The sequence below is a fragment of the Archocentrus centrarchus genome, chromosome 22 (genome assembly GCF_007364275.1).
Source record: "Archocentrus centrarchus isolate MPI-CPG fArcCen1 chromosome 22, fArcCen1, whole genome shotgun sequence".
NCBI lineage: Eukaryota > Metazoa > Chordata > Actinopteri > Cichliformes > Cichlidae > Archocentrus > Archocentrus centrarchus.
This window is the reverse complement of record NC_044367.1, coordinates 18,499,398-18,525,545: the sequence shown is the minus strand read 5'-3', so window position 1 is coordinate 18,525,545 and position 26,148 is coordinate 18,499,398. Positions and strand designations below refer to the sequence as shown.

The window sequence follows — 26,148 nt, the reverse complement described above, 5'->3', positions numbered from 1 at the left end:
ATCCTTTTCAATATTTCTTTATGCTGTTTTTTGTTTTTTAATGTATATGCATAACTTTCAAAATGAGATTTTTCAATCTTTCTCCTACTGCCTTGGGCATTCAATTGCTGCAGTACAATACACCATAATGCTGATTTACAAAACGCATAAACTGGGCACAAGCTAACACAAACAGACAAAACCAAGACAAGGTTTCCTGTTTGCTTAAGTATTTTCTAGAATCTTTGAGGTCTATTCTTAATGTGAATTAAAATAAAAGTTACACAATGTTTTTGTGCATGTATGATACTTACATTGTTGTCCTCCTGGATCTCAAGTGTGTATTTGAGCTGCTCCTCACTGGGACTGCCCTCAGGACGCCCCCACTCCAGGGTCACCCAGGACACCCCTGCCCTGACAAGCCGTGGGGCCAGAGGCAGAGCAGGCAGGGTGCCCGTGGTGTAAAACATCACATCTGTACTGAAGCCACTGCCAAAAAACAAATTTCTATTTTAAATTTTCTTTTAAAATGCTGAAGTGAACAATTGACTCGTAAAAGAGGAAGAGATGCTGACTGTCATGATTTTTGAATTTCAGCAGAGATGTAGGCATGAATGTAGTTGGAAAAAAAATATTCCTGTTAGAATAAAATCAAGTAACCCAGCTTCAAATATGTAAAGTGAAGGATGCATTAAGGCCATTTGAGTTCACACAGCTAAATATCTCCTCCCTCACTCGGCCCCCTCAATGACCTCCCTTCTCCCCTTCACCCTAATGACTGCAGGCGAGATGGTCCCCGCTATAATGACAAAGAGGAGGGAAGAGTAGAGTGGAAATAGAGGGAAAATGGAAACGAGGATAGCTTGAGACTGATTGGTGTATGCCTGCTGCCATGGTGCTATATAATGAAGAACAAGAAAAAATACAGGATATGCCTCCTATGATAGAGTGTTCATGTAAGTGTGCGTATATAACATGTGTTTATACATTCAGTACCAGGAAACTGTACCTTCTGCCAATGTCGTTGTGTGCAGCCACCCTGAATGTGTAGCCACAGGCGGGGGAGAGTCGTGTGACTTTATAGTGCCTCTGGTTCCCAAAGTAACATTCTCTGAAAACACTGTTCTTTTTTCCCTGCAGAGAGAAGAGAGGTAGACAAAAAAGAAATAAAGACAAGAACAGACATTAAGATTGATAAGCTCATATAATATGAAATGTTTAATATGAGGGGGAAAAAAACAGCATCACAAAGCACAGAAGTATGAATAGTATGAAGTATGAAAGAAGAGGAAACCCAGACATTCATTGGAAAAACGTAAGTCATAATCTTGTCTGAGAAGCCTAATGTTGACATCTGTCTAGGGACATTGGTGATGGGTATAAGTCTTTTTTTTTTAAGTACAGGTACAGCATGACAGATGACAGACTCACCTCATCCCACTCAAGCAGGTAGTTTGTAATTTTGGATCCGTTGTCACCCGGGGGCTGCGGATGACAGTGAAATGGACCGAGGGAAGCGGACAAGAGACAAGAGAAGGATTGAGAGATTAGCTAAGGATAAAAGACTCTGACAGACAGACAGAATACCAGCTGTGTTTTTATGATTGGCCTTATACCCTGTCTTGGTGACTGATGTCACTCTTTATGAGTGACACTGTGTAAGGATAAAAATTACTAAAAAAGGACAGGTCAGAGAGGACACAGGGATGCACCCTAACAGAGTTGTGCAATAATGTAAGACTGTCTAATAGGTGCTGCTAAATAGCCATTAGGTAAACCAGGCAAAGGGAAAGATATTGTACTGTTCACTTACTTTCCAGCTGTGCCACTGGAAAGGTAACATTTAGCAGGCACAGACTCAACTCAAAGAACTAGTCATAACAAATCTGGGTTTATCATAATGTTTATCAAAGTTTATCATACTGTGCTGGCTCTTGGGATGAAAATGCTTTATGGAGGAGTATCTGGACATGAAGATCTGTGACTGTACCTTCCACTGTAGGGTGAGGGTGTTCTTGGTGCGGTGTGAGAGTTTTGGGGGTAAGGGGACATCAGGGACACTGGATTCTGTGGTAAATGAGCCGGCCTCTGAACAGGAGCCTCGGACCATGTTGTACACTGCCGACACCCTGACACAAAAACCCCCCTCCAAACATTTAAAAATATGTTTTTCTCCAACATTTCAGTGATTCCTGGTCTCCTGTGAGGTAAAAATCACAGAAGTAGAAAAAGTAACATTAACAAGACTGAGTCCTTACCGTACATGGTAGTCTGTAGCTGGCCTGAGATCTTTCAGATGGTACTCCAATTCTTCACCACTGAAACACAGACAAGACACCAAAAGTCATCAGTGTCCCTTGGCTGAGCTTATGAGTTATATTTGGATGCTGTCTTTTTGTTTTTTGTTTTTTTCTTCAATTTGTGTGCTTCCTACCTGTATATAAGGCGATATTTTCCATCTCTTCCCTTATCTGAGAGAGAGACCTCATAGGAGCAGGACACAGGCATCCCATTACTATGCCTGTTCACCAGCCCTGCTGGGGGGGCCCAGGACAGTCGTGCAGCCCGTGCCTGAATATTGGAAACCTTTAGGACACAAATAAACACACATACTGAAGGTTATAGCAGCATCTACTGGTCACAGGTAGTTAAAAGCCACTCTATAACACTGTTGGATTTGCACACAGTGTTACTAATAGTAGTTATTAAAATACTAGGTAATACATGATGTTTTGTGGCTACTATCCATTTTAAAATGTTTAAATATCTGATGAAAAGCTAAACCCATCAAGGGGGCTATTTGCTCTTTGTCTCTATGTGTACATCTGTAACAAACTACTGCATTCTTTATAAATCCTCTGTGTTACAGTACATCAAAGATATATAACATCAGCACAAAAAAACAGTGAATGTCACAAAGAAACCCCAGAATTGTTCTACATTTTCTTTCCTTTTGCTTCCTATTCTTTCTTATTCTCACCTATAATAAAGTTGATCCGTTTAGAAGTCATCTAAAGTTTTGAGAGCAGATAGTGAATCAAACAAAGGTCTATTTCATGTATTTCTCAGCATCTCCATCTCCAGCTACATTACATATTCTCTGTGCTTCATCACTCAGTTCTCACAGTCTCAAACTGTTGCATAAACTCAAAGATGTTAAATGGGCCACTTCCACAGCATGCTGACCAAACTGCTTTAACTAGGAATGAGCAATTCCTCTCTACTAAACCATGTCTGCACGGAAGCAGCTCATTCATTCAATCGCATTCCCCTTAGGGAAGGAAAAAAGCTATTACAGTGTGTACGGCTTGGATGAGCAGTTGCTGCCCTCAGGTGGCCAGCATTAGCACAGCGTAAATTATAATTATTACTCTCCTTGTAGCTGCTGCTAAAGCTCCACAAAATAACTTTGAAAATGAGGAATGCAATGCATAAACAAGTCAGTGCAGATATTATTCTTAGTGTAAGCATTTCATTTTCATGTGAGTCACAGAAACCAAATAAACATATGGAAAAGCCATCACTGCTTAAGCCAGCTGTGAATGCATCAGAGAAGGCGGTGATTGATGAGAGCAGCTTTAATGTGTGTGTGCGTGCAATTGTGGGAAGAGGTATGCCAACCTGCGGTTTTTCAATTGTAGACAGCATGTCTTGAACACGTTTCCCCTCTGAATCATGATCTGAGGAGAGAGACAGAAGAAAAAGAGAGTAATTATCAAGAATGACATAATAAATATTCCAATGTAAAAGAGAGGCTATGTGTATAAATTGAGGTGAGAAGTCCCGAGGGCATTTCTCCCACATGTCAGGCCATAATTACAATCTGTGAGAACAGTTTCTATATTTTTTAAAATGTATGAGTCTGATTGAAATGATAGAAGAAAAAAAATATCCACCATTCTAACTTTCAAAACAGATCACGTTGGCAGCATTGTTGAAAGCACAGCTGCTGACTGACAAGGAGAACGTTTTCAGTTCCCACAAGTTACTGCCATAGAAATCTAGGGCTCATTATTACACAAGGTCAGCCAAGGTTTGCATTTAAACTGTGGAACTAAGGTTGAAAAAGTCATCAAAATGCATCTGCATTCCCTAATCAGCCCTAATGTTGTCTGTGACATTTTCAATCCAGCAAGTAATCCAACCATCTGTGGAAATACTGAACAAAAATAGCCCTAAAATACAGTAAAAACACATCAGTTCTTTAGAAATTCTGTTGCCTAATGGTGTGTTATGGAACAATTGTTTCTTCAATAAATGTCTATTTCATTGCAAGTTGTTACAAACACAGCAATTGGAAAGAACAAAAGGAAAAAAAAAAACACTAAATGGATTCCACAGAAAGCTTTAGTCATGAATTCCTGACCTATGACAAAAATATGGGGATCACCAAAATAAACACATAAATAAATAAATATGACTCATATCCCACAATAACTATTCTGCTCTCTACATAGAAACTGTTGATGATCTTTGGCATTAACAGTTCATAAAAATAATAATTATAATCACTGTGATCCATCATTTTCAATCAACTACACCTACATCTGTGAGTAATTGTTCACAGGAATGTCTGGCATTAATGTAGTTGTTGTTGTAGCCCAGCTTGTTGACTTTATGTGACTTATACTAAATACATGTGTATGTGATGACTGCATTTCATGCATTTTGTAAAACAGGTCAGATATAGCTGTCAATTGACATATATGGATATGTCTTTAAAAAAACACTGATTCTTTTGGGGGGGCATCAGTAGCAGACACTTGTGTTGAGAAGTAAATGTGACCTCTTTTGTACATCGAGAATAAAAATAATGACTACATACACTTAATAACATAGTATAAAAAGGGCATTCATCTCTATGAAAACACTGCTGCTTATTATCATGTAACATAGACGTGAAAAGGAATTCTGAAACCACCACTTAGTTTACAAATACAGAGTTTGTACATAGCTATTTTGACAATCAAATTTTCATGAAGTCATTTATTAAGTAAAACGCCAAAAGCACATTTCCCATGTATCCAAACTGAGCTTTTGCAGTTCTTCTCTGTTTAATTTCCTGATAAATCAAAGCTCTTTGTATTTTGAACTGTAATATGAAGCTGGCTCTAAAAGACCGTGCAAGACATTGTTCAATATTTTCTGACCTTTTTTTAAATGAATTCTTTAACAAAAAATATAATCAGTTGATGACAAAATAATAATAATATTATTTGCAACCCACAAGACCATAAAGGTTACTTAGTATGCAAAAAACTACCATTATACAGTGTGAGATGGGCTGTTATTTTTCCTATGCCATCTGAGTGTGTCATGGGTACACTGGTCCACACATGTAAAGGTGATTTAGTAGATGCTCTAGGTTGTTATGAGGGTGAGAGCAACTGACTGTGTGTACACATGTGTGGGAACTTCCCGCTCCCCATCACTGTCACCCACCCCCACCCAGTGTGATCCCTGAAGTTGAAGTTTTTCCTGACTGAAGGGGATCTGCTTTCTCCATCTGAGTCTGGCCACTCAAGATCCCACAGGATGTGTCTATGAATCTACACGTGAAGGTAAGCAACAAGACCTGCATGAAACTAAGTCTGATTGATGCATGGGTTACCGGAGTGAGGAGACTATCAAACCTGCAAGCATGCATGCACATGAATAAAGACATACACACGTACAGTATATTTGTGTAAAAAGCAGTTTGTTTCAAAGATCAATGTATATTTGGCACAGGTGATGAATCATGAAGTGGGTATGTACGTGTGTGTATATATGTCAGTCCTTCTGACGGGTTATGGAGAAGAGCACCTTAATGTGCCTGGGGGTACACTTATGAGTCATGGCAACAGTGATGTCATGGAAGCACAACCTCTACTTGCCCTCTCTGTGTGTGAGGAAAAAAAAGAAAGTGCAAAAGAGAAACTGTGTGTGTGTGTGTGTGTGTGTGTGTGTGTGTGTGTGTGAGTATTAGGTTACAGGAGATTGCTGATGGGTGGGGTGGGGTGCTGGTGGGGGTTAAGCTACTGTTTCTACATGGGGCTGGCAGCATAGGTAGAGTTCAACAGGTGAAAAACACATTCTCCATCACTGTTCAGCTCATTAGTGCTCTTTTTATATATATATATATATATATATATATATATATATATATATATATATATATATATATATATATATATATATATATATATATATATATATATTACACTTATTCTTTCATTTGGACAAAACTGAACTTTTTTATCTTTTATGGAATTATAGCACAGCTCTAGACATGAACAGCTCCATCAAACAAGAGGCTGACCCAGCTTGTTAGACCAGTCACTGAGTGAAAAAGGAAAAGAATATGGCCTGCTCAGTAGTGTTGTCCCACATTGACAGTAATTGTCTCATGCAGCCAAGAGCACCAAGTTAAAAAGTGGTGATCTCTATCTCAACAAAGGCAACAAATTTGATATTAGTAGTGTGTAGTAGTGTTCAGCTTGTAAGAAGGGCACTTATTTAATATTTCAGGAGACGAGCAACAAAGTTTGAAAAGCACTACTGCTTTACTTCACCCTTGATTGTTATGACTCACTGTGATTGGTGAGTCCATCTGCTTAAATGTTTAATACAGAGATGAACCACGAGATGATGCTGACGGCTGAAATCTGAAACTGAACCTCTTCTTGGTGTTACTCCACACGTTCCTGCGTCCTCAATGTTCCTCCCTCTTCTGTTTTTGGTGCTGCCCACGCACCATCACTTCCTATTCTCGTCTGACCTCACATCCCGTCTGTGTCTGACCAACTGTGTTTGATTACTGAGAACAGCCAGACAGAGCGAGGGAGCGCAACGGACAGCAGGAAGAAGAGGAATGAGGGAGAATGATTGGGGGGGGGGGGGCGAGGGGGGAATTTAGAGGAAGAAAGAGAGACATTAAAGGACAGAGTGCAAAGAGAGGGGAGAGGACATGCAAGATGAGTCTGGGTAAGAGATTAGGTATAAAAACACAAGGAAATTGCGAGACAAAGAGCGAGCTAGGGATCAACAGAGAGGAGGACAAATGGAGGGATGAAAGTGGAAAGAGAGGTAAAGGCTTAGAATGATGTGAGGCAAGGATTACAAAAACTATCCTGACATCATCAGTAGGTGCAGAGTAGATGCACACCACTGATCCCAACAGTTGTATAAATATAGTATGAGTCACTTACAAATCCAGCCTGGCTTTTCACAAAAGTTACAAAAATATACTATATAAGTATGTAGTCTATGTATTTATTTAATTTTACTCCACTATTACTATTTTACTATAATTTTGACCAAATAATAGTCACAGTCACAGACATCTTCATATCCAAATAATTTTTTTATGGTGTCTTCAGTGTTCCCTAACATAAAACAGAAACATGAGAGTCACTGAGATCATTTAAAAATACTACTGAATCAGGGGTATCAAACTCATTTGGGTCACATATTGGGCCACAAACAGCCCAATTTGATCTTAAGTGGGCTGGAACAAAGAAACTCCCCTGTCAGTGGAGTTAAGGTTTTTTTCTACATGACAAAGAAATGCTGCTGTAGTAAATGAAATATATCTGTCAGCATGTCTCTTTGGACTTAAATTTTTTTGACTGTGGACCCATTGTAAAAAACTGACATTTCTATTGGGAAGATTTCTGTCATTTAATGGTTTATTTACTACTTAATTACTCTGGTGTGGTATGAATGGCCATAGGGGAGGTCTTTATCAGTAGGGAAAATACTGTTTACAGTCCAAAATGTTTGCCCTCTTTTACATTTTCCAAAGCTGTCCAGTGGGCTGATTCTGGTCCCTGGGCCTTATGTTTGACACCCTATACTAGATTATTTTTCACTATTTTTAATTACACATTTGGTGTTATTTTGTGCCACTTCAGTTCCTTGGATGACAAGAAGAAACACCCAAGTATTTATGGCTATTCTACAGAAGAAATGAGAAACTAGTTATTAAAAGAATCAATTGTGGTCAGGCATTTTTTTTTAGGTCCAATCTGAATATTTTTTCTCCTTAATTAATAAGAATAGTTAAAACAAGTCTTACCAGGATATTTTGTCTTGTTTGGATTTGTGAAACAGGCAAAAGATAATGATATTTTCTTTCAGATGAGTAGCAATATGCCTCTTAGGGAGCCTAATAACCACTCACATACCTTCACTCATGGTGCAACATGTCTTTCTGCCACAACAGCAACTGCAGTTTACTAGAAACACTGAAGAACTGGAGAAAATTCGTTTGAAGAACAGAAAACAATTTTAACTTAGAAAGATTTTTTTTCCATCTGTTAAGTCATAAACACAGGAGAGAAAACAGCCAGTCTGAGAAAATGACCACCAGAATTCCCACTTATTCCTCGGGTCTTCCATGGAATTGGTGTAAACACTTGGTTAGTCTCCTCCTTTTATTCTAACTAACAAAGCTTCAGATTACTGTTAGCAAATCCCACTACATAATTGCAAGCTTCATGACTGGATGTTACTTTCTTAAATGAGTTGAAGTCATAGTTGACTTATCTTCCAAGATGCCGTGTATTTTTATGTATTTCTCTGAATGGAAAATAAATGGGACTTCCCAAACGCTGCACACCTGAAACAACTCTGCAATTCTATTTAATGGAACAACGAAGGAAAAGATATTTGGAAGAACACAGAGCTTCACTCTGTCTCTGACTCTTTCATTCCTGTCTTTGCTCTCTAAATTCTTCTGTGCTTGCTCCCTCATTCCAGCCCAAAAAAACGATCTTGTTTACAGCATTTTCTTTTAAATGTTACACACCTACAGACTTCAAAATTAGAAAGAGTGCTTCAGTAAAACGTGCGTCACTTTGACATTGAGGAGGTTGCATTCCTCCTGCATGACGGCCTGTGGTTCATAGACACCGTCTGTCTGCGCTGGGACAGAAAAAGACCTTTAAGGCCTGGAGAAAAAAATTTGAAAAATGTGGCAACGACCGCTCACTCAGCCCCCACTCCACACACACATACTGGGCCACAGGGTGCATGTGGTGTGTCGCCCTAAAGGAACAAAGTGGGATATGATACCCATCTTTAGAAGCCTCTAATCAGGGAGAACAAAGCAAAGTGATGGACACTCATCTGTAAGGGTAAAGAAGGAGAGGTGTGGAGAAAGAACAAAGGGGACGGAGTGGAGTCGGAATTGAGAGCAGAGAGGAAAGAGCCAAATAGAGGTAGAGAGGGGCACAGACCTCAGATTCCACACTATTATCATCTGGTGCATAGCAAGCATTCCATCTGTTCAACAGCTGGGCTACACACACTAACACACATAAACACACACACACACAAACAGTGAAGAAGTTGTTGGGATATGCCTGAAATTGTGGTTGTCATGGTGAAGGTTTGGTTCTCATGGCCAGGGCCCTTATAGTTTATCAAAGGGATTAGAAGAGGACAGAGGGAGAGAGGGACTGGGTACAAAGTAATGTGGAATATTAGGAGAGTAAAAGATTAAAGAGCAAGTAAGAGAAGTGGAAAGAAAAGAAAGTACATTCAAATATCAATTACCAAAGCAGAAGAAGAGACAGACTTGCGAATAAAAATCTTGATTATGACTATCTTTCTCCAGTAGCCTGAACAATGGACTTCACATAAATATAAATAGGATAAGTGGTTGGAAGAATCTAGTTGCTACAGTTGGATTTCTGCAGAAGCAACCTGATTTCTTGGTCCAGGTTTAAAAAGGGTGAATGTGCATGATAAAGTCTATACAAAGCATTTATGGTAGCATGTCAGAGCAAAAGAATAATGTATAAAAGCTCATATGTCCCAAATATTGGAATCTAAAGTCAACTTTATACAGAAGTTGCAGTACAAACATATATAACTTTGACTCCCTTATCTAACCTGCTCTCTCTCAATAATCAGGTTTTATGCATGCATGCAAACGTGGCGTAGAGACCTTGTCCACTGCAACCCTCTCACTTAGGAGCAAGATGAGGGCTTCAACTGCCGGCTGTCGCAAAAAGTCTCTCCACGTTTTTCATACCGTTTGCACATGCATGCACATGTGTTTATATAAGAGTGTACGTGCTGTGAACGACAAAGTAACCTGGCCAGGCAGCGAGGGATTATGGGGATGCGTTTCTCAGAACCCTGACCCCATTCGACCCTGCTCAGCCAAAAAAAATAATAATTTTTGAGAGTGTGAGCGCAGACTGGCAGACAGTGGGAGGGAAATACACAATCCACAGATAGCAGGGCTGGTTAAAAAGAGGAACAGTGGCAAAAAGACTAACAAACAGCTGAGCAGAGACTAAAAACAACAACAACAACAACCACAAAGTGACAGTACAGTAGATAGATGCAGGAAGGGAGAGTTAGAGACTGCTCAACGCAATGCCCACCCTTCTGCGAAGGTAAATTAAATAGAAATACCTCAATTTAAATTTAAATGTGTTAGGCTGCTGTCAGGCTGCTTTTAGCAATGACAAAAATTGTCTTTACTCACTATGCATACAAGTGTTGACACCAGTAAATACAATAATAAGCAAGGTGGTAGCTGTCCATGCACCAGTACCAAACATTTATATATTTTCACTTTAATTTGATTTCTTTTGCAGCTCATTTCCCAACATCAATTTCTGTAAACAAACTGAAAATATTGGCCTCATCCATTTCCACAAAAAAAAAAAAAAAACTCACTAAATGCAAATCCATTTGTGAATTATACACATCTTTCACATGTATGAATTGCAAAAATGAAATGTTGTTAAAAGTGAAACATTAAAATGATCCCATGTTTCAAATTTCCCTTTTCGTGCATTTTATGTCAAGTTGATGAAACATACCCGTGGGTACACATTTTTTAAGTTAACAAGTTTGCACTATTAGGGGCATGCCTGCTTTGACAAAGAAGTGGATGCCAACACAGGAGGTTGTAGCTGCCAGCTGTCTTCTAACTACACATGCATTTGTGCAAAATTTCACTCACTGAATAGGACATCTTGACAGTGTTTATAGTGTCTGTGCCTTTTTGAGTGCATTTGTCTTATGAGTGGTTAATTGTACTAACAATTACTTCTACTCTGGTTTGGTCTGGTCTTCAGTTTTGGTGGGTGAGATGTAGAGCTTGTATGTTATTAAGCACTAAATAGCAGGTTACTGTGTCTGCGTGGTGTAGCCAGACAGTCTCTGTGTTTGCAAACCAACCTTGCTTGCAAGGTGTTGGTGCATTTCACAAAATGAGCATCATCTTTCACATCTCAAAGTTGTTTTCCACCCTACAGGGATTACTGTTTTATACCCTGACTTTTTGGCTTTGATGAACATGTTGTAAGCTTCCAGTAAAATGGTATAAAGGTCAGCTGAGTGATACAAAATGTAAAGCAGTGATATTCAGTTACTTGGTGTGTTTAAGTCAACAATAATTTTTGTTTTTTCTAAGCAGCAGACAGGGTTTAGGATTTTATGTAAAAGTTCTAGTTAATGTAGAATCACTAGGTGCTACAGTTTGTTGCTTGTAACCCAAGGTTCATTCAGCTGGATGGTAAAATGCCTGGTGAACCCATTGTGACTGACGAGAACACCCTCCCCTTCTAATCCCACTAGTCCTGTTACACGATATCAGCGGGAAAGACATTCCTCTGCTGGTAAAGCCATCCCGTTCCCTTTCTGTTTTCTGTACATGTCCCACTTTGACTCTTTTATACCCACGTTTATGTTATTTTTCACCTCACTCGTTTTTTATGCTTTTTGTTTTTATTCTCTCAACTTTCACCTTCTCTTCCACCTAACTGGCCTCCATCTTGCTATCTTGCCCTACAAACATGGCCGTATTTGGGTTTGTGGGAAGGGGTAGGAGTTTGCCTGTGGGAGGGTGGGGGCCTGAGATTATCACCATGGCGATTCACAAAAACAATCCAGTAAGGGAAGGGCGGGAGTGTGTTCACACATTTTCAGGCCTGTTTCTGCAGTCACAGCAGGAGCTAAAAGGAGTCAGATAGCTAATACACATAATTGCTGATTCATGACTGGACCCAGTCAAAAGACATATGTGATAATGAAACCTTACAAAACCTTGCACTGCATGCTTCTTTTAAAAGCCTTGTTTTACCAGTGCCATTCCTGTGAAACTCATTGCTTTTTAACTTAATTAGTAGGATGGCTCCATAGTGTACTGGTTTATATTTGTCTAACAAGCAAAAGATTCCTGGTTCAAGCCCAGGCAGAGACACAGATCTCTTAGGGGTTGCATCACAAAGGGCATCCAGGGTAAAAATCTGCCAAATCCCTCTACTGGTGCTTCTTGCACTAAATGATTTAAATTATCCTATAATTGCAATTTCTTGTGCAATTTAGTTAAAAACAGTAATACTTTGAATGGGTCGAGGCAGTAATATGTGAAGGTAAAGTGAAATAAAATGCAGACTACTGTGGTAAATCTCAGCCACTATTGTTGATACTTATACAACATGATTATTAAAAATGTATGCAAAAAAAAAAAAATAAGTATAACATGCAAGGAAAATATTTTTCAATTCTTCAAGTCTGAAGCAAAGAAATGGCAGAACATTGAATTATAGTTATGTTTTTGTTCTTTCAATACATCTTTTTTGGAACATTGTAATAATTGGCAGTCTATAAAAATCTCCAGTAATCTCATTTTTGTTAGGATAACTGTGCCATGAAAACAAACTAATTCCAAAGTCAATCAAAATGTATTTCAGGAAAATTTATTTTGAAAGTGGGGAAAAAAAAGATCTATATAATCTATATGATAAAGCAGGTGGGTTTCCACACCTCTCATACCATGACATAACAGACCACTTCCACACCTATAACTATGACCCTTCTTATTTTCCACACCTCATTCAGAGAGCCAACATAGTGGACAAAGCAACCACTGCACACATCTGGTTTCTCCTGCCTTCACAGTGCTTGGCAGTGACATTGAATCAAAGATGGAGGAGCTGAGAGAGCTGGTCCATCTGTTTCTGCTGAATTCCCAGTTTTTTTTGAGTGAGAGACAGGATCTGCGGTGGTGATGATGCAGAAGCAAGATGGAGGAACAGAAGGGACGGAGCCCACATCTGTTTCTGCTCAGCAAGCAGCTCAGTTCTGAGGAAAAGGCCCTGTAGAGCTGTTTTTACTAGAGAATGGATGCTCTGCTGGCCAAGTAAGACTGCTGCTTTGCTGGCACTGGGGCAACAGCCACACACACACACACACACACACACACATATATAAAGAAAGGGCATCAAGGGCAAAGCGTAGGCGGCTGTGTGTGGTGTGTATGTGTGTGTGGTATTCTGGGTTGGACTCCACTTGGATGCGTCGGGCCAAGCAGCAACTTTGTCGGAATGTTTGTACTCTGCTCTTTAACTCTGTGCCTCTCTGTCTTTCCATCTCTGCGATAAAGAAATTCTGGTTCACTTTTTTTCATCCCTTCTAACCTTGCATCCATCTCTGTCCTCTCTCATCTGTCCTTCAAATCCAGCATTCCACCCCTTCTCTCTCGTTTGCCCCCCTATCCTCTGGAGTCTCATGCTCTGATTGTTTTACAGGAAGCCCAGTCACGGGGTGTTTGAGCATATGTGTGTCCTTGTGTGTGTGTGTGTTTGTGTGTGTGTGTGTGTGTGTGTGTCTGTGTGTGTGTTGTGTGATATATCCAGCTGACTCAGCCTGATCTCCAGCCCTGTACTGAGACCCTGGTAGACCAAACAACAAATGACACGCTGACCTGCTCCTATCTGTCAAGTGTGTTATGGATGCTTGAGTACTACACTATGTGCCACATGAAACTATGAATCCCATAAGATGAGATGTTGATCTCACTTCCCTTTTCATCCTGTGGCTCATTTTAGTTGATTCCCTGTGTGTGTGATCAAATGTCCCATTAGATGTACCTAAATGGTCATTTTGATTCCCACAAAGCATATTTTATAACTTACCTTTTGTTGCTTCTTGTCAAACAAATGGGCTTGTTTATACTTGATTTTTAAATTTTTTTTTTAAATAACTGTCTGATTTTTGCCTCCACCACCACACAACAGAGGTGAAATTCTACTTCTGATGCCCAAAACACTGAAAACTTACTTTAAAAAAATGAACAGCATTTTTTTCAGGAGCAATAGCCCAGTTAATCTGACCTATCCACAGGAAGTGCTGTGAAAAGAAAGGCTACAACTTAAAGAACAATAGAAAAATAGAAAAAAAAACATTCAGTATCATCACTAATTTAAATTATTATAATAACTAATATGTTCTGAACAATTTCAGAAAGGAAATACTTTCCATGCAAAATAACACCAGTGTAAACTTTTGATTGTGTTATGTGGATTTTTTAGAGTGACTAAGGCAATTTTCCTGGATGGAGTTGACGCTGTTGTATTTTTCAAACATAATTTTTCAATGCTGTGAGCAGAAAAAACAAAAATCGAATCACCTACATTGTGTGGATGTGGAAAAAGAACTCTGGGACCGATCTCTCAAAAATATGGGCGTATAAAACCAGAGTTTGGGGAAACACACCTGTACTGATCAAGCACAATATTACAGCACCTGATATGTCGCATAAAGTACACTGCAATATTGCATTACAATGCATTATTCTGATGGTAAATGTTCATTCTTGGCATCATTACTAAAAAGATACCACCTTCCTAAACATTGCTGCAGACCAATGGTTAGTAGCCCCTTAACTGGCAAGGGCCCGGTGACGGGCCGTTTGTAGTCCCTTTTATATGGCAGGCTAGACCCTCCCATTTTTATTGACACGTCATTCGGCCAATCATGTAACTGGCTGCACCAAATCACCTGACAAAGCTACGTGACGCCCTCTGAGTATTATTGGCTCTGGGAAACCCATTTCTTAACATGATTGGCCGAATGAGGTGTCAGTCAAAATGGGCGGGTCTAGCCTGCCATATAAATGCAGTTCATTCGGCCCGCGGACCAGACGCAGCCGATTAATAGGCTATGAAATGGGTTGTTCAGAGCCAATAATAACCAGAAGGCGTTATGTAGTTTTTGTCAGGTGATTTTTTTGCTGCCAGTTAAGGGGTTAAAGTACTAACTAATGGTAGTTACCACTCTAGCAGGACACTGCAGAGGGTTCAAGACGTTGGCCCAGCCTCCAAACTCCACCAATTCCCAGTCTGATTGGTCGAATCCCACACATGCTCAATCTATCCAAAGTGTCTGCAGGCAACATCTCCCACCCCGAGGGCCAGTGTTCACTCCCTGACAGGCCAGAGCTGTTTTGCCGTCACAAAAGAAACCCACATAATGTTGGACAAGTGGTTTTAATGTTGTGCCAGATCAGTATATCCACACCAAAGCCAGATGAAAGATCCCTGTGATCCTGCACCATGCTGTGAGTGACTAAGCCAAAGTTTTATGGGGAGGGTAAATTTAAAAGAAGAGCCTGACAAGTACAGTCAGTGAATTTATGTCATTTTATGTTTTCTGTCATCACCTTCATAGACATCCCTGTGTGTTGTGTGTGTGTTTACCCTTTTTTTTTTTTTTTTTTTTTTTTTACAAAAACTCAGACATTCATCTTATGTGTCAAAGGACCTGTCATCAAAGAAGAACTGTATGTGTGCCTGAATGTCTTTCCACATGTGTTGAACTTCATGTGTGTCTGAGTGATAAAGCTAAGCTGCAGTATCTAAATCTCAGTGCTCAAAGGTTTCCTTCATCTCAAGCAGGACTCTACAGGTATGTGACTCCCCCCTCCTGCATCTTTCTCACCCCTCTCTCAACCAATGTACCCCCCCCCCCCCCCCCCCCGCCAGTGGCTAAGCCTTCACCAACAAGGCCGGTATTGTAGCAAGGGTAAAATGATAGCACTCAGGGACAGGTTCAGCTATGTGCTGCCCAGACAACCCTTATCCCCTTTCTCCTCCTTCCCACTCACACCCCCATCCCTTCACCTCAGTGAGGCTGCATTCATCTATTCATTTCTTTCTGTGTGACCAAAAAAAAAAAAAATACAGTGATCGAAAGAAAGGAGCAATGGTCATTTTATTTGGTTTACTTTAATGCAAAGAGGCACTGAGGTTAAAGAGGACAAAGTGAGTCACACAGAGCCAGACAGAAATGTCAGTGAGAACACAAATTATTCACATATAAAAGATGATTTTTGTTGCATTGTCACATCTCTATTATTTGGCAAATAAAGAGACTGCAGTCATGTTATCTGACAAGCAGATATTTAAAATTCAAAAATGCTCAGATGGAGACTCTCTTCTCTCTGTTGGTTTGGGGGCTGGCATTTTTTGTAAGAAGTAGACACATATGAAATATGATACTTTGAATTGGCTCTTTTGCGCTTGCCTGTGTGTGACTGATGCGGGTTTGTGTCAGCATCCATTTATGTCAGCATCTGTGTTTAATGTGACTTACTCAGTGAAGTAAGGTGTTATTTTTTTTCTATTTAAAACAAACACAACTATATCAGTATATACGTTCAGGACAGAAAAGTATTAACTCATAGTGCATACTAGTCTCTCTCACTGCTTTGTGTTTGAGTGAGTCCTACCTTGTGTGTGTGTGTCTGGTTCACTGTTTCGCGGACTGCTGCGGAGCCGTCTCTCTGGCTTCTTCCCACCCGGACTGCTAACTACGCCCCCGGACACAGCTGACCCAAGCGTTGGGGTGTGTGGTTTGTTGCTGGATCAGAAAGAAAGTCATAACAGAAATTATTGTATTTACACAGAACAAAAACTAAATGCATGTTATATAGACCTCAGTTGTGACCAAGAACTGCAGTGACCACTACTCTCATTTCACTTCAATACAAACACTATCAAAAATAAATGTAGGAATTTGCTGTGGAAATTTAAAAAAAAAAAGTTTTTCCAATGCAATACATTTATTGATTATGTTTATTTCAGGGATGAAGTTTATGTGTAAAAACAGGTCCATTCTTAATCTATGGCATGACCAATTAAAGAAATAAGCATCGTTAGCATTAGCATTAGCATCATCCCATCAGAGGTCTATCCTTTAATGAGTTGGCTAATCTTAAAGCCCATTTCATAACCCTAGAAGCTTGGTGATCACCTGTATCCATTGTGTGCTGGCCCAAGGCTGCCCTTATAGGGAGCGGAGGGAGGAGAACTGACTCGATTCTGTCTCTGTTCCTTTAACTTTTTGGGTTGTGGCTTACTGTATGTATCCTCTCTGCCTATGAAGTTCGACATCCCATATACTGGGATGATTTCTGCAAGGGAGGAGAGCGGAGAAAATATTTCATGTTAAATTCTGTACTGTGCAAATTCGGTGGTGCATATTCATCACTGAATTTTAACTCAACAGAAAATCAGCAATCTTATTTGTTTTTGGAGCTGGTCTGTGCTCAGTCAGCATGAGTACCTGGATCGTACATGGGGGGAAGGTGGTGCTGGTAGTACTGATGGGGAGGTAGCTCCCCGGGACTGACAGGAGGATAGAAAGAGTGAGAGTTGGGGATGAAGTGAGGGTGAGCCAAGTATGGGGGCAGGTGATGTGTGGGTGAGAGAGCTGGAGAGTAGGAGGGAGGGTAGCACTCCGGAGACTGGGGGGTCACCACCACTCGGCGGACCCCTGTGGTGTCCTCCAGCACCTGTGGGAAAGAGGAGAAATGCAAAGCATTGATTCACAGAGCTTAAAAATGTAATTTTAAAAAGCCCTGTAAGAAATATCTGAGTGTGGGGGAACGTGTTTGAGAAATCTGAATTATAGTACGCACAAATCATGCACACTGCCTGTGACTGCTTTATATACAGCTGAGTAAAGGTTCCCCCAGATAGTGTCGGCTTTAATTTAATTCAAGTGATTCAGAGAACTGAGCGAATTGCCCATCATCCCAAGAGTACTTCACTGCCCATTATTTTACAAGAGCAGGTGCTCTGTCAGTTAAATGGTGGATATTTAATAAAAGAATTAATTGCATAATTTATTTGACAGCTGAGAGTGTACCAACAGGAAGTGGAGTCCCTTAAAGCAATGAATAACAAGTGGTGTAGTGTCTCCTCGGATGGTTTGCAGAGTTTACTGATACAAAGCTTCAAAGAACTTCCTGAAATTAGCATGGATTCCATTCATGTATTCATTTTCACAGATACAGACACACATTCCAACCAGACACTTTCACAGGCCTGCATTCCAAGAAGAGAGCAAACACACTCCCTGCAGAGAGGGGAAGTCATCTGCTGGTCCCTAACAACAACAACACACACTGTCTCACACACACATGCACCAAATAGCACCACCCTGAATTCCCAGCACAAACTGAGAAGCAACAGACACCACACAAAGAAAGATGGTAGAGAATGAAAGAGGATCAGGAGGGGAGGAAGAGGGTTACAAAACTAATCCAATGTGAGAAAAATAAGAGGAGCAGGAGGAAGAGGAGGCCCGCTCTCTGCCCTCTCATCCCCTCTGTTGCGCTAGAAAAAAGTGTTTACAGGAAAACAAGGGCAAAGTCTCTGCAGGAGTATGCAGAACCAGGCCTACATGCACACACACATCTATTGGCAAGGACTCACACATTCCAAATATGAAGTGCCCACAAAAACACATGCGATCACAATGCAGGCATTAGTGAAAACCCCAGAGGACACATATGGGCACACACACACAGACACAAAATCGTCAACACACTACTATCCACGATAGCAGTGCTCTTTCTCCATTCACCCCTTCTTCCAGCCCTCACCCCCCCAAAAATCTATCCAATGAATGCCTGTCTCCCGTATCATGCTTGTTTGTCTAACAGTGACACTGTTTCCCGCTCAGGCTTGGCTCAGTCCCTACTCACACACAACCACACACCCACAGTGAGCCAATGACCTGACTTCCACTGGGTAAGAGCACAATCTCGCAAACAGGCAACCCACAGGATTTGTAAAAATCTACTTGTGAGGACAGTCTGTTGACTTCCTTTTCACCTCCTTTTCTCATTGTCCTTGTGGGGTTATCTAATAGAGAAAGTACTTAGAGGACTCAAATCATAATTGAATCTAACACCCCAAATCCAGCACAATACTGCTTGATGCTCTGTTGGTGCTGAAGACCGGTGTGGCTGGTAGTATTAAGTATGACATCTCTGACTTTATTTTCATGTTGTTTGTGTACAAGCTAAAAAAAAAAAATGCTTTCTGAATTCTTTACTGATGACCACTTCAGATAGCTGCTCTACAAACACTGTACATGCAAAAGATGCTTAAAGTCTATCAGCCAGTCATCCATAGAAACTTCCAAATGATATATTAAGTAGTTTTTGGTTCTAATGCAACTAATTCTTGCTGTTAACACATGATCTTGATTTATTTCCATTTACAGCATTACAGGAATTTTTCAAACAACAAGAACCAGCATGCCAAAACAGTTATCAGGCAGACTGATCCAGTGAACTGGAAAGTAAATAAATACTGGATAAAATGACCCTAAAATATATTAATATATGGAATATTTGCATTTTTATTGCTTAAAGAAGCCCTTATTTGTGGAGAAAAGAGAAGCACTGGCTAATTTAGCGCAGTCATGCATGGAGTGTGCGCCTGCATAAGACTCCCTCTGTGTCTGTTATTTTGACTCAAACTCTCCCACACAACCCAAACACACGATAAACATAAAAAAAATACATCAAAGAGTATCAGAATGAGGAAAAAACACACACACACACACAAATAAACTAACCTGTGAGATGTAGCCAGGGGGAACGTGGATGGGAGGGATTGACCCATTTGGGGACATCATGGGAACCTCAGCAGGACCTGTGAGGAAGGAGAGGAATTATTTACTCAACTAATGCTTAGATAAATTCTCATTCACATTTGTCTGTTGAGTAGCAGACACATACACTGAAGGCTGGGCTGTTTTATTTTATAGTGCCTCTAATTGAAGTTAATTCTCAAGTATATTAACCAGTATAGTAACTTTGTCCCATAGTATAAAGATGATGGGAAATACAGGTAATCAAGCATTTAAAATAAGAGACTCTTCCTTTCAAATCTGCCTGTATAATCTCAGACAGCTCACACATAAATCTACATGTAAGCAAAGCCTTTTCCCTGTTTCTGGCTATTCAGCAGTACTATTATGATAATTATAGGTATAACAAATGACGGTACATGGCTGCTTACTGAGAAATGAGGTCTCTGCACTGAAGGAGAAGCATGCAAATCTAAATAGAATTAGCAGACTGAAAATGATGTTGACTTTTCCACTGTCCACATCTCCTCCCACCCCCAAAACCTCTCTGTCTCTCTCTTCCTCTGTCTTTCTGTGATGGAGGTCTGCGGCTGTTAAAGTCATTGGGACCCCATCGGGACAGCTGGAAGCAGACCTGGCCTCAGAATAAATCACACTGCACAGAGGCCCTTCACTACCTCTAAACACACACGCTAGTATGAAGACGCACATTTTTCGCCCTACTTGACAACACTTAAATACTTGTTGGCTATTCTAAAACCTGGTCTCCTTTAAAGGGTCATTTTTCCACAAACCCATATATCTGGTATAACTGAGAAAAGAGGCTTTTATTTATCGTGATTTAGGTGAACTAACTCATGAATTCCTATTTTCATTCCTCCCTAGGTCTTTTTCTCATTTCCTCTCTTTCTCCATCCTGACTCCCTTCTGCCTTCTCTCCTTTCTTACATTCCTTCCATTAACAACCTCTCCCTCCATCTTTTTCTGTACCTTCACTTCTGTGACCTTACTCACTTCATGTTGATATTCTTTCCATCTTTTCATCTCCTTAACTGTCTACCTCCATACTTCGAAGTCTATTTTCAGGGATTCCTCCTCTTTCTCTCGCTTCAGTTATTACTCACATCGTTTCTTCCCTCAAATATTACTCATTTCATCCTTGCTAAATTTATCCTTTCCATATTCCCCCAGTGATAAAAATCACTGGGGGAATATCCGTCCTCCATTACTAACCCACTTTCCTGACCTCCCATCAGCCAAACAAACAGGTAACAGTACAGTAAACACACACCTACACATACAAATACAACCTGAGCAAAGTCTGCAGTGTGGATTTGTGTGTGTGTAGTGAGTAGGTCACAGGTAGGAAGAGACAGCACTCTTTCAGTCTAGTCTGCTCCCCTACCACGGAGACTAGAACTGGATATGAAAGTCTTCATTGAATAGAAGGTCATAGCATGAGAAAACACACACCACGCACACAGAGCTCCTCTACACCTCTTTCCACCACTGTTCACAGCACACTTTCCCACTTGCTCACACACTGCCCAATCACACAGTCAGACACACGTACGTGCACACACACGCACACACACACACGCACACACACACACACACACACACACACACACACACACACACACACTTGGCAAACAGACGTGTGTTTGGACAGTCTCTGCTGCCTCTGTGCTCTTCACTCAGCAAACAGCAGCATTCCTTTGCTCACACACACACACGCGCGCGCGCGCACACACAGACACACACAGACACACACACACACACACACACACACACACACACACACACACATACCCCAATCCCATCCCTGGCCCCCAGGACTGGACCTAACAGGCCCAACAACCCCCCAAACCATTGCCAAAATACAAGACACTCTTTGTCCTGCTACCCATCACACACACACACACACACACACACACACACACACACACACACACACACACACACACACACACACACACACACACACACAGAGCTGTAAGTCATACAATATTAGACTGACTTCCATTCACAAAACCCGAAGATAATCAAGCGTTTGTATGTGTGCATCGAAAAGCTTTCAGTTGCTTTGGGTTTGTCTGCAAATATAGAAATAAGTCACTGTGGTCCTTGAATCACACTGTGGTAACGTCATTCTCTGGTCTCACCTCCAGCTTTACCCTATAAGCACCACAAATAGAGTCACAACTTCCTCTGCCTAATCCTACTGGAATCCCAGAAAACACAGCTAACCAACCCCGCTCCCCTTTACTTTTCCTCTTCTCATCTTCCATCTGTTGCTTCTTCCGCCTGTGAGTTTAAGAGAGGTCAGGCCAGATATCAGATATGAGGTCATATCCTATATGAAATACAATAATGTCAGTGTACCTGCACCACAGTGAGGCGTCAGCATGTGTAATCCACTATAACAAGAAACAGTCAGAGCAGTAAAGAATAGTTTAATTCCTCTGAGGAAACATTGCACGGTTGTGAGCCTACTGTGTTCAAATTTATCAAAAGACAGACAGACATACATTTGCCAAAGCTGCCTTTATGGTAGTTCTTGTTATAATAGCTGTCTCTAGCACTCCATTTTGCCATGATGCACTCAAGGACACTCACAAGGTAAAAACAACTCCAGCTATGATACTGTGGTTGGAAATAATCATGGGTAACAGACAAGTCTAATATTGTGGAAATTGTATACTCTATGACCTTAGAGTACAAGGCAGTTTAAGAGACCTCTATATAATCATTTTCAGGCATGGGGTACAAAAACACAAAACTACTGTATTTCAGTAGAATTCATCTTAAACTTTTTAATCCAGTTGCATGCAGGCCGCACTTGTTAAAAGTGATGTAAATTTTACTAGGTCCAACCTAGTAAGACTGCAGTCACAACTTTTATGGAAAAGTAACCAGGCTGCTCATTCTGACATGAAGCCAAAAAGTTCACATATCATCACATAATTGAAAGAAGTGTATATCTGAGGGGACCAAAGGTTTATATCTCACTTCTGTTTCCTGATAAAGTACACTGTACCCAAATTATTATCGCAACTGGAACTAAGGAGTCCTAACTGCAAGGGTTAATGAAATAAATCGGGAGGTCTGTGGTCATTTGGTGGTCAGTGACATATTCACATTCTAGTTTGAGAGCCTCTGTCTTAAGAAACAAAGAGGACCAGAGGAATGAATGCAAACTATGTTTTGTATTGCACAGAACAGAGACAGAAATAGCACAACCGTGATACACTTAGAGAAATACAGAAGAATGGCCAGACAGGTGTCGAATGGAAAAACACCATTATCACAAGCAAAAAGTCTAACGAGAAAAACCGAAATAATTAAACTCCAATTACATATAAAATTTTTTTTAAATAATTCCAAAAATTAATTCATGGCAACAAGTAACCCAAATCACCACATTAATTCTCTCTAATGCACACTTAGAAACACGTGATTTTTTTTTGATGCTTCGCCCTGGAAAGTTTAACATTTGTCCCTGAAGAATTACGTAAGAAATATATACAAGTTCCAATGATAAACATGCTGTCTCGGGCTTTACCACACACACACAGACATACAGGTACAAACCCTGCATCTCAAATCAACAGAAAATTTCCTTCTGTACAGGCTCATTCACACAAACAGACACACACACAAGCAAACAAATGCACACATAAACAAACTTGTATTTTTGTCCAGCTCCTCATATATACATTCATGTACATACACAGACACGCACTAGGAAGGTGATGCAACCCTTCAGATGGTTCCCATGATACAGCTGTGTTTGACAGCTGTGACAGGGCCCACTAACCACAACAAAAAACTGCTGAAAGACGGAAAAATTTGGACTGACACAAGATCAGTTACTTATCTCTGTAATAATGCATTCATTTATGCACACTGCATAAACATGTGCTCATTCACATCTGCTGATGATGTGAGGCCAACCCACTGGTGAGTGTAACCCAACTGTGTGTATTAGTGTCTTTTTTTTTTTAAGCCGAATGAAGCAATATTCAGCTTCTAGAAATAAGCTAACCACTTTCTCTCTTTCCTTTCATTCTCTTCCATCGCTAAACATGTGGTCACCACATTGAAACACAGCCTTTCTTGGGACAGCACATGTGCATGTGCGTATGCGATGTCGGCATAAAAGCAAAGGAACCTGTTTGTAAGATGACCTACATAGAAAACAAATGGATTTCCCAAAAACAGCGAGAGACGCAATAAGTAACTTTACACTACTAGAAAGACAGCATTTTTTCCTTTATCTTGAAAGTACAGCACATTCACAGACACACAATCTTTGTTTCACACAATCAGAGCCTCGTGGAGGCAGCTGTTCAGTCTAGATGGGTATTCGTATACCAGTATATCTGTATGTTTATGTGAGTGCAACTGTGCATGTGTGTGTCTGGGTCAGTTGTGACGTGGCGTTGCCTGGAAGTTATGTAAGCATCAGTGGGGTAATGTTATCTGTCCTTGGAGCTCCAAGAGCAAGACACTCCCACGACAGCTTCCTCTACTGCCTGCGCACACACAAAATACACACATGCATGCACACTGTAGAGAGCATAGCTTAATAATATTTTAAATGATATACTATGTATTAATTAAAAAAAAAAAATCAAGCAACTCTCCAAAGATGTTTTGTAGTCAGCTGATATAGGCACCAAAACCCTCCATAGAGAACAAGAGACAGAGAAAGATGGAACAAAACGTGGCCCAGTGTAATAAAAAACAGGGAGATTAGAGAGCGAGAGTGTGCTTCAGCTGGAAAAGCAGGAGACAACTTCAGAACAGCACAGTGTACAACATATACACTGTGTACAAAGATACACACTAATACACATGTCAAAAAGCCCTACAGTAAATCTTTGGTGAGTCAAGTCTACCGGACATCTTTGCCACAGGCAGCGTTTCTCGGTGATTGCGGAGGAAGTCAGAACTTCCTGTGCTGCTCTGCCCCCAGTCCTCTGCCCTAATCACACTTACACACTGCAGAAGGACACAAAAACTAGCACATGCATAAATGTAGGTACAAATGCAGGCGAACAGCTGACCTAGACAAGCATGTAAAATGCATCTGTAAATGAGTATAAAGAAACACTCATTCACACTTCTGATCCTGAGTATCTGCTCCGTGTTAAAGCACAGAACAGACTGTAACTTGAGCAAGCTGCTGATTTGCTGTGGAATGTAAATCAGAAGTTGAGCAGTTTCTCCATTTGAACACAGGCTCATACTTTATGTACATACTATAGTGTGTGTGTGTGTGTGTGTGTGTGTGTGTGTGTGTGTGTGTGTGTGTGTGTGTGTGTGTGTGTGTGTGTGTGTGTGTGTGCAGGTATGTGTAAGCACATTCCTTAATATGAATGAGCTATATTACTTTGAATTTCTAAGCTCAAAGTTGCATAACAGCATCATAAGAAAACACGCAGAAAGTATTATCGGTTATGCCAGCTGATGAATATCAATGCCATGATGACTTCATTAAGATCTGACATCAGCATATTATGAGTTGAAGGAGAAACAATCGTTATGAGGCTTGTAAAACCAGCACTATATTTTATTAGCTTGCTGGCTCAAGCTCACATTTATTCAAATAAAGCCTTCTCTCGTCCACACATACGAAAAAATAAAATGATAATCCAATAAGTTTCCACCCCTACTTGCACAAAATCACCCGTCCAAGCCAAATGTTGATCTGGGGACTGATGGCTTGAACATTTGCTGCCAAAGAGAATTGTGCACCGAGGTCTTCAGTTCCACCTCTGGTTGTCTGCCTCTGGGCAAATTCAGCTTCAATTCTCTGATTTCCAAGATCAATAATGAGACTGACATGTATCTCAATAATAAATGCACATATATGCATGTCTATATCTATATAGTAATACTTCCAATTAGCTCAAGTATGTGGGGTATTTATTTATTTATATATTTTTAAGAGAAGACTGGCCAAGACAGCAGTAGTGTTAAACACCCGAAAACCTCAAAACAATGGGAAACATGTCATCATAAATGAAATGCTATTTTTTTTTTCATTTGTTAAATAGATTAAATTTCCAACTTTGTTATCAAATCTTATACACCCATGGTGTGAAAAAAAATTTGTGATATTTTTTATTTTCTTTTATTGGTGGATGATAGTTCGGGGACAGTTTTGTCCTCTTAAAGACCAAATCTTCTTGATTTTGATAAAATGTTTAACATCTTTGGGGGGAAATAACACTTCCCAATTTATTCCACAGTTATACATTTAAAAAAAAAAAAAAAAAGATTTTACCATCTACATCTTATCCTGGCCCGATAATTGATTAAACAGCCCCTAAGTATACAAGCCTAGATCTGTTTAGTGTTTAACATGTAGCCTGGGTGCCAGCCCATACCTCCACCCAACCCAGATCTCTCGCCGGTTCTCCCCCACCCAGAGGAGGAGCGCTGTTGGCCGACCTACTTCTGCTTCTGGGTCTGCTCCAAAGG

General features: G+C 40.4%; 1 protein-coding gene across 1 annotated transcript in view; it reads right to left on the bottom strand.

The window, feature by feature from the left end:
* fndc3ba (fibronectin type III domain containing 3Ba) overlaps positions 1–26,148 on the bottom strand; it is a 63,396-nt gene that overhangs the window by 23,900 nt on the left and 13,348 nt on the right. The window contains exons 3-13 of the mRNA XM_030719083.1: positions 19,642–19,718; positions 17,335–17,563; positions 17,023–17,182; positions 16,499–16,629; positions 3,601–3,659; positions 2,414–2,565; positions 2,238–2,297; positions 1,970–2,108; positions 1,411–1,464; positions 989–1,113; positions 294–468 (exon numbers count right to left, since the gene is read on the bottom strand). Coding sequence (XP_030574943.1) covers positions 294–468; positions 989–1,113; positions 1,411–1,464; positions 1,970–2,108; positions 2,238–2,297; positions 2,414–2,565; positions 3,601–3,659; positions 16,499–16,629; positions 17,023–17,182; positions 17,335–17,563; positions 19,642–19,718 — 1,361 coding nt within the window. The remainder of the gene's footprint in view (positions 1–293; positions 469–988; positions 1,114–1,410; positions 1,465–1,969; positions 2,109–2,237; positions 2,298–2,413; positions 2,566–3,600; positions 3,660–16,498; positions 16,630–17,022; positions 17,183–17,334; positions 17,564–19,641; positions 19,719–26,148) is intronic.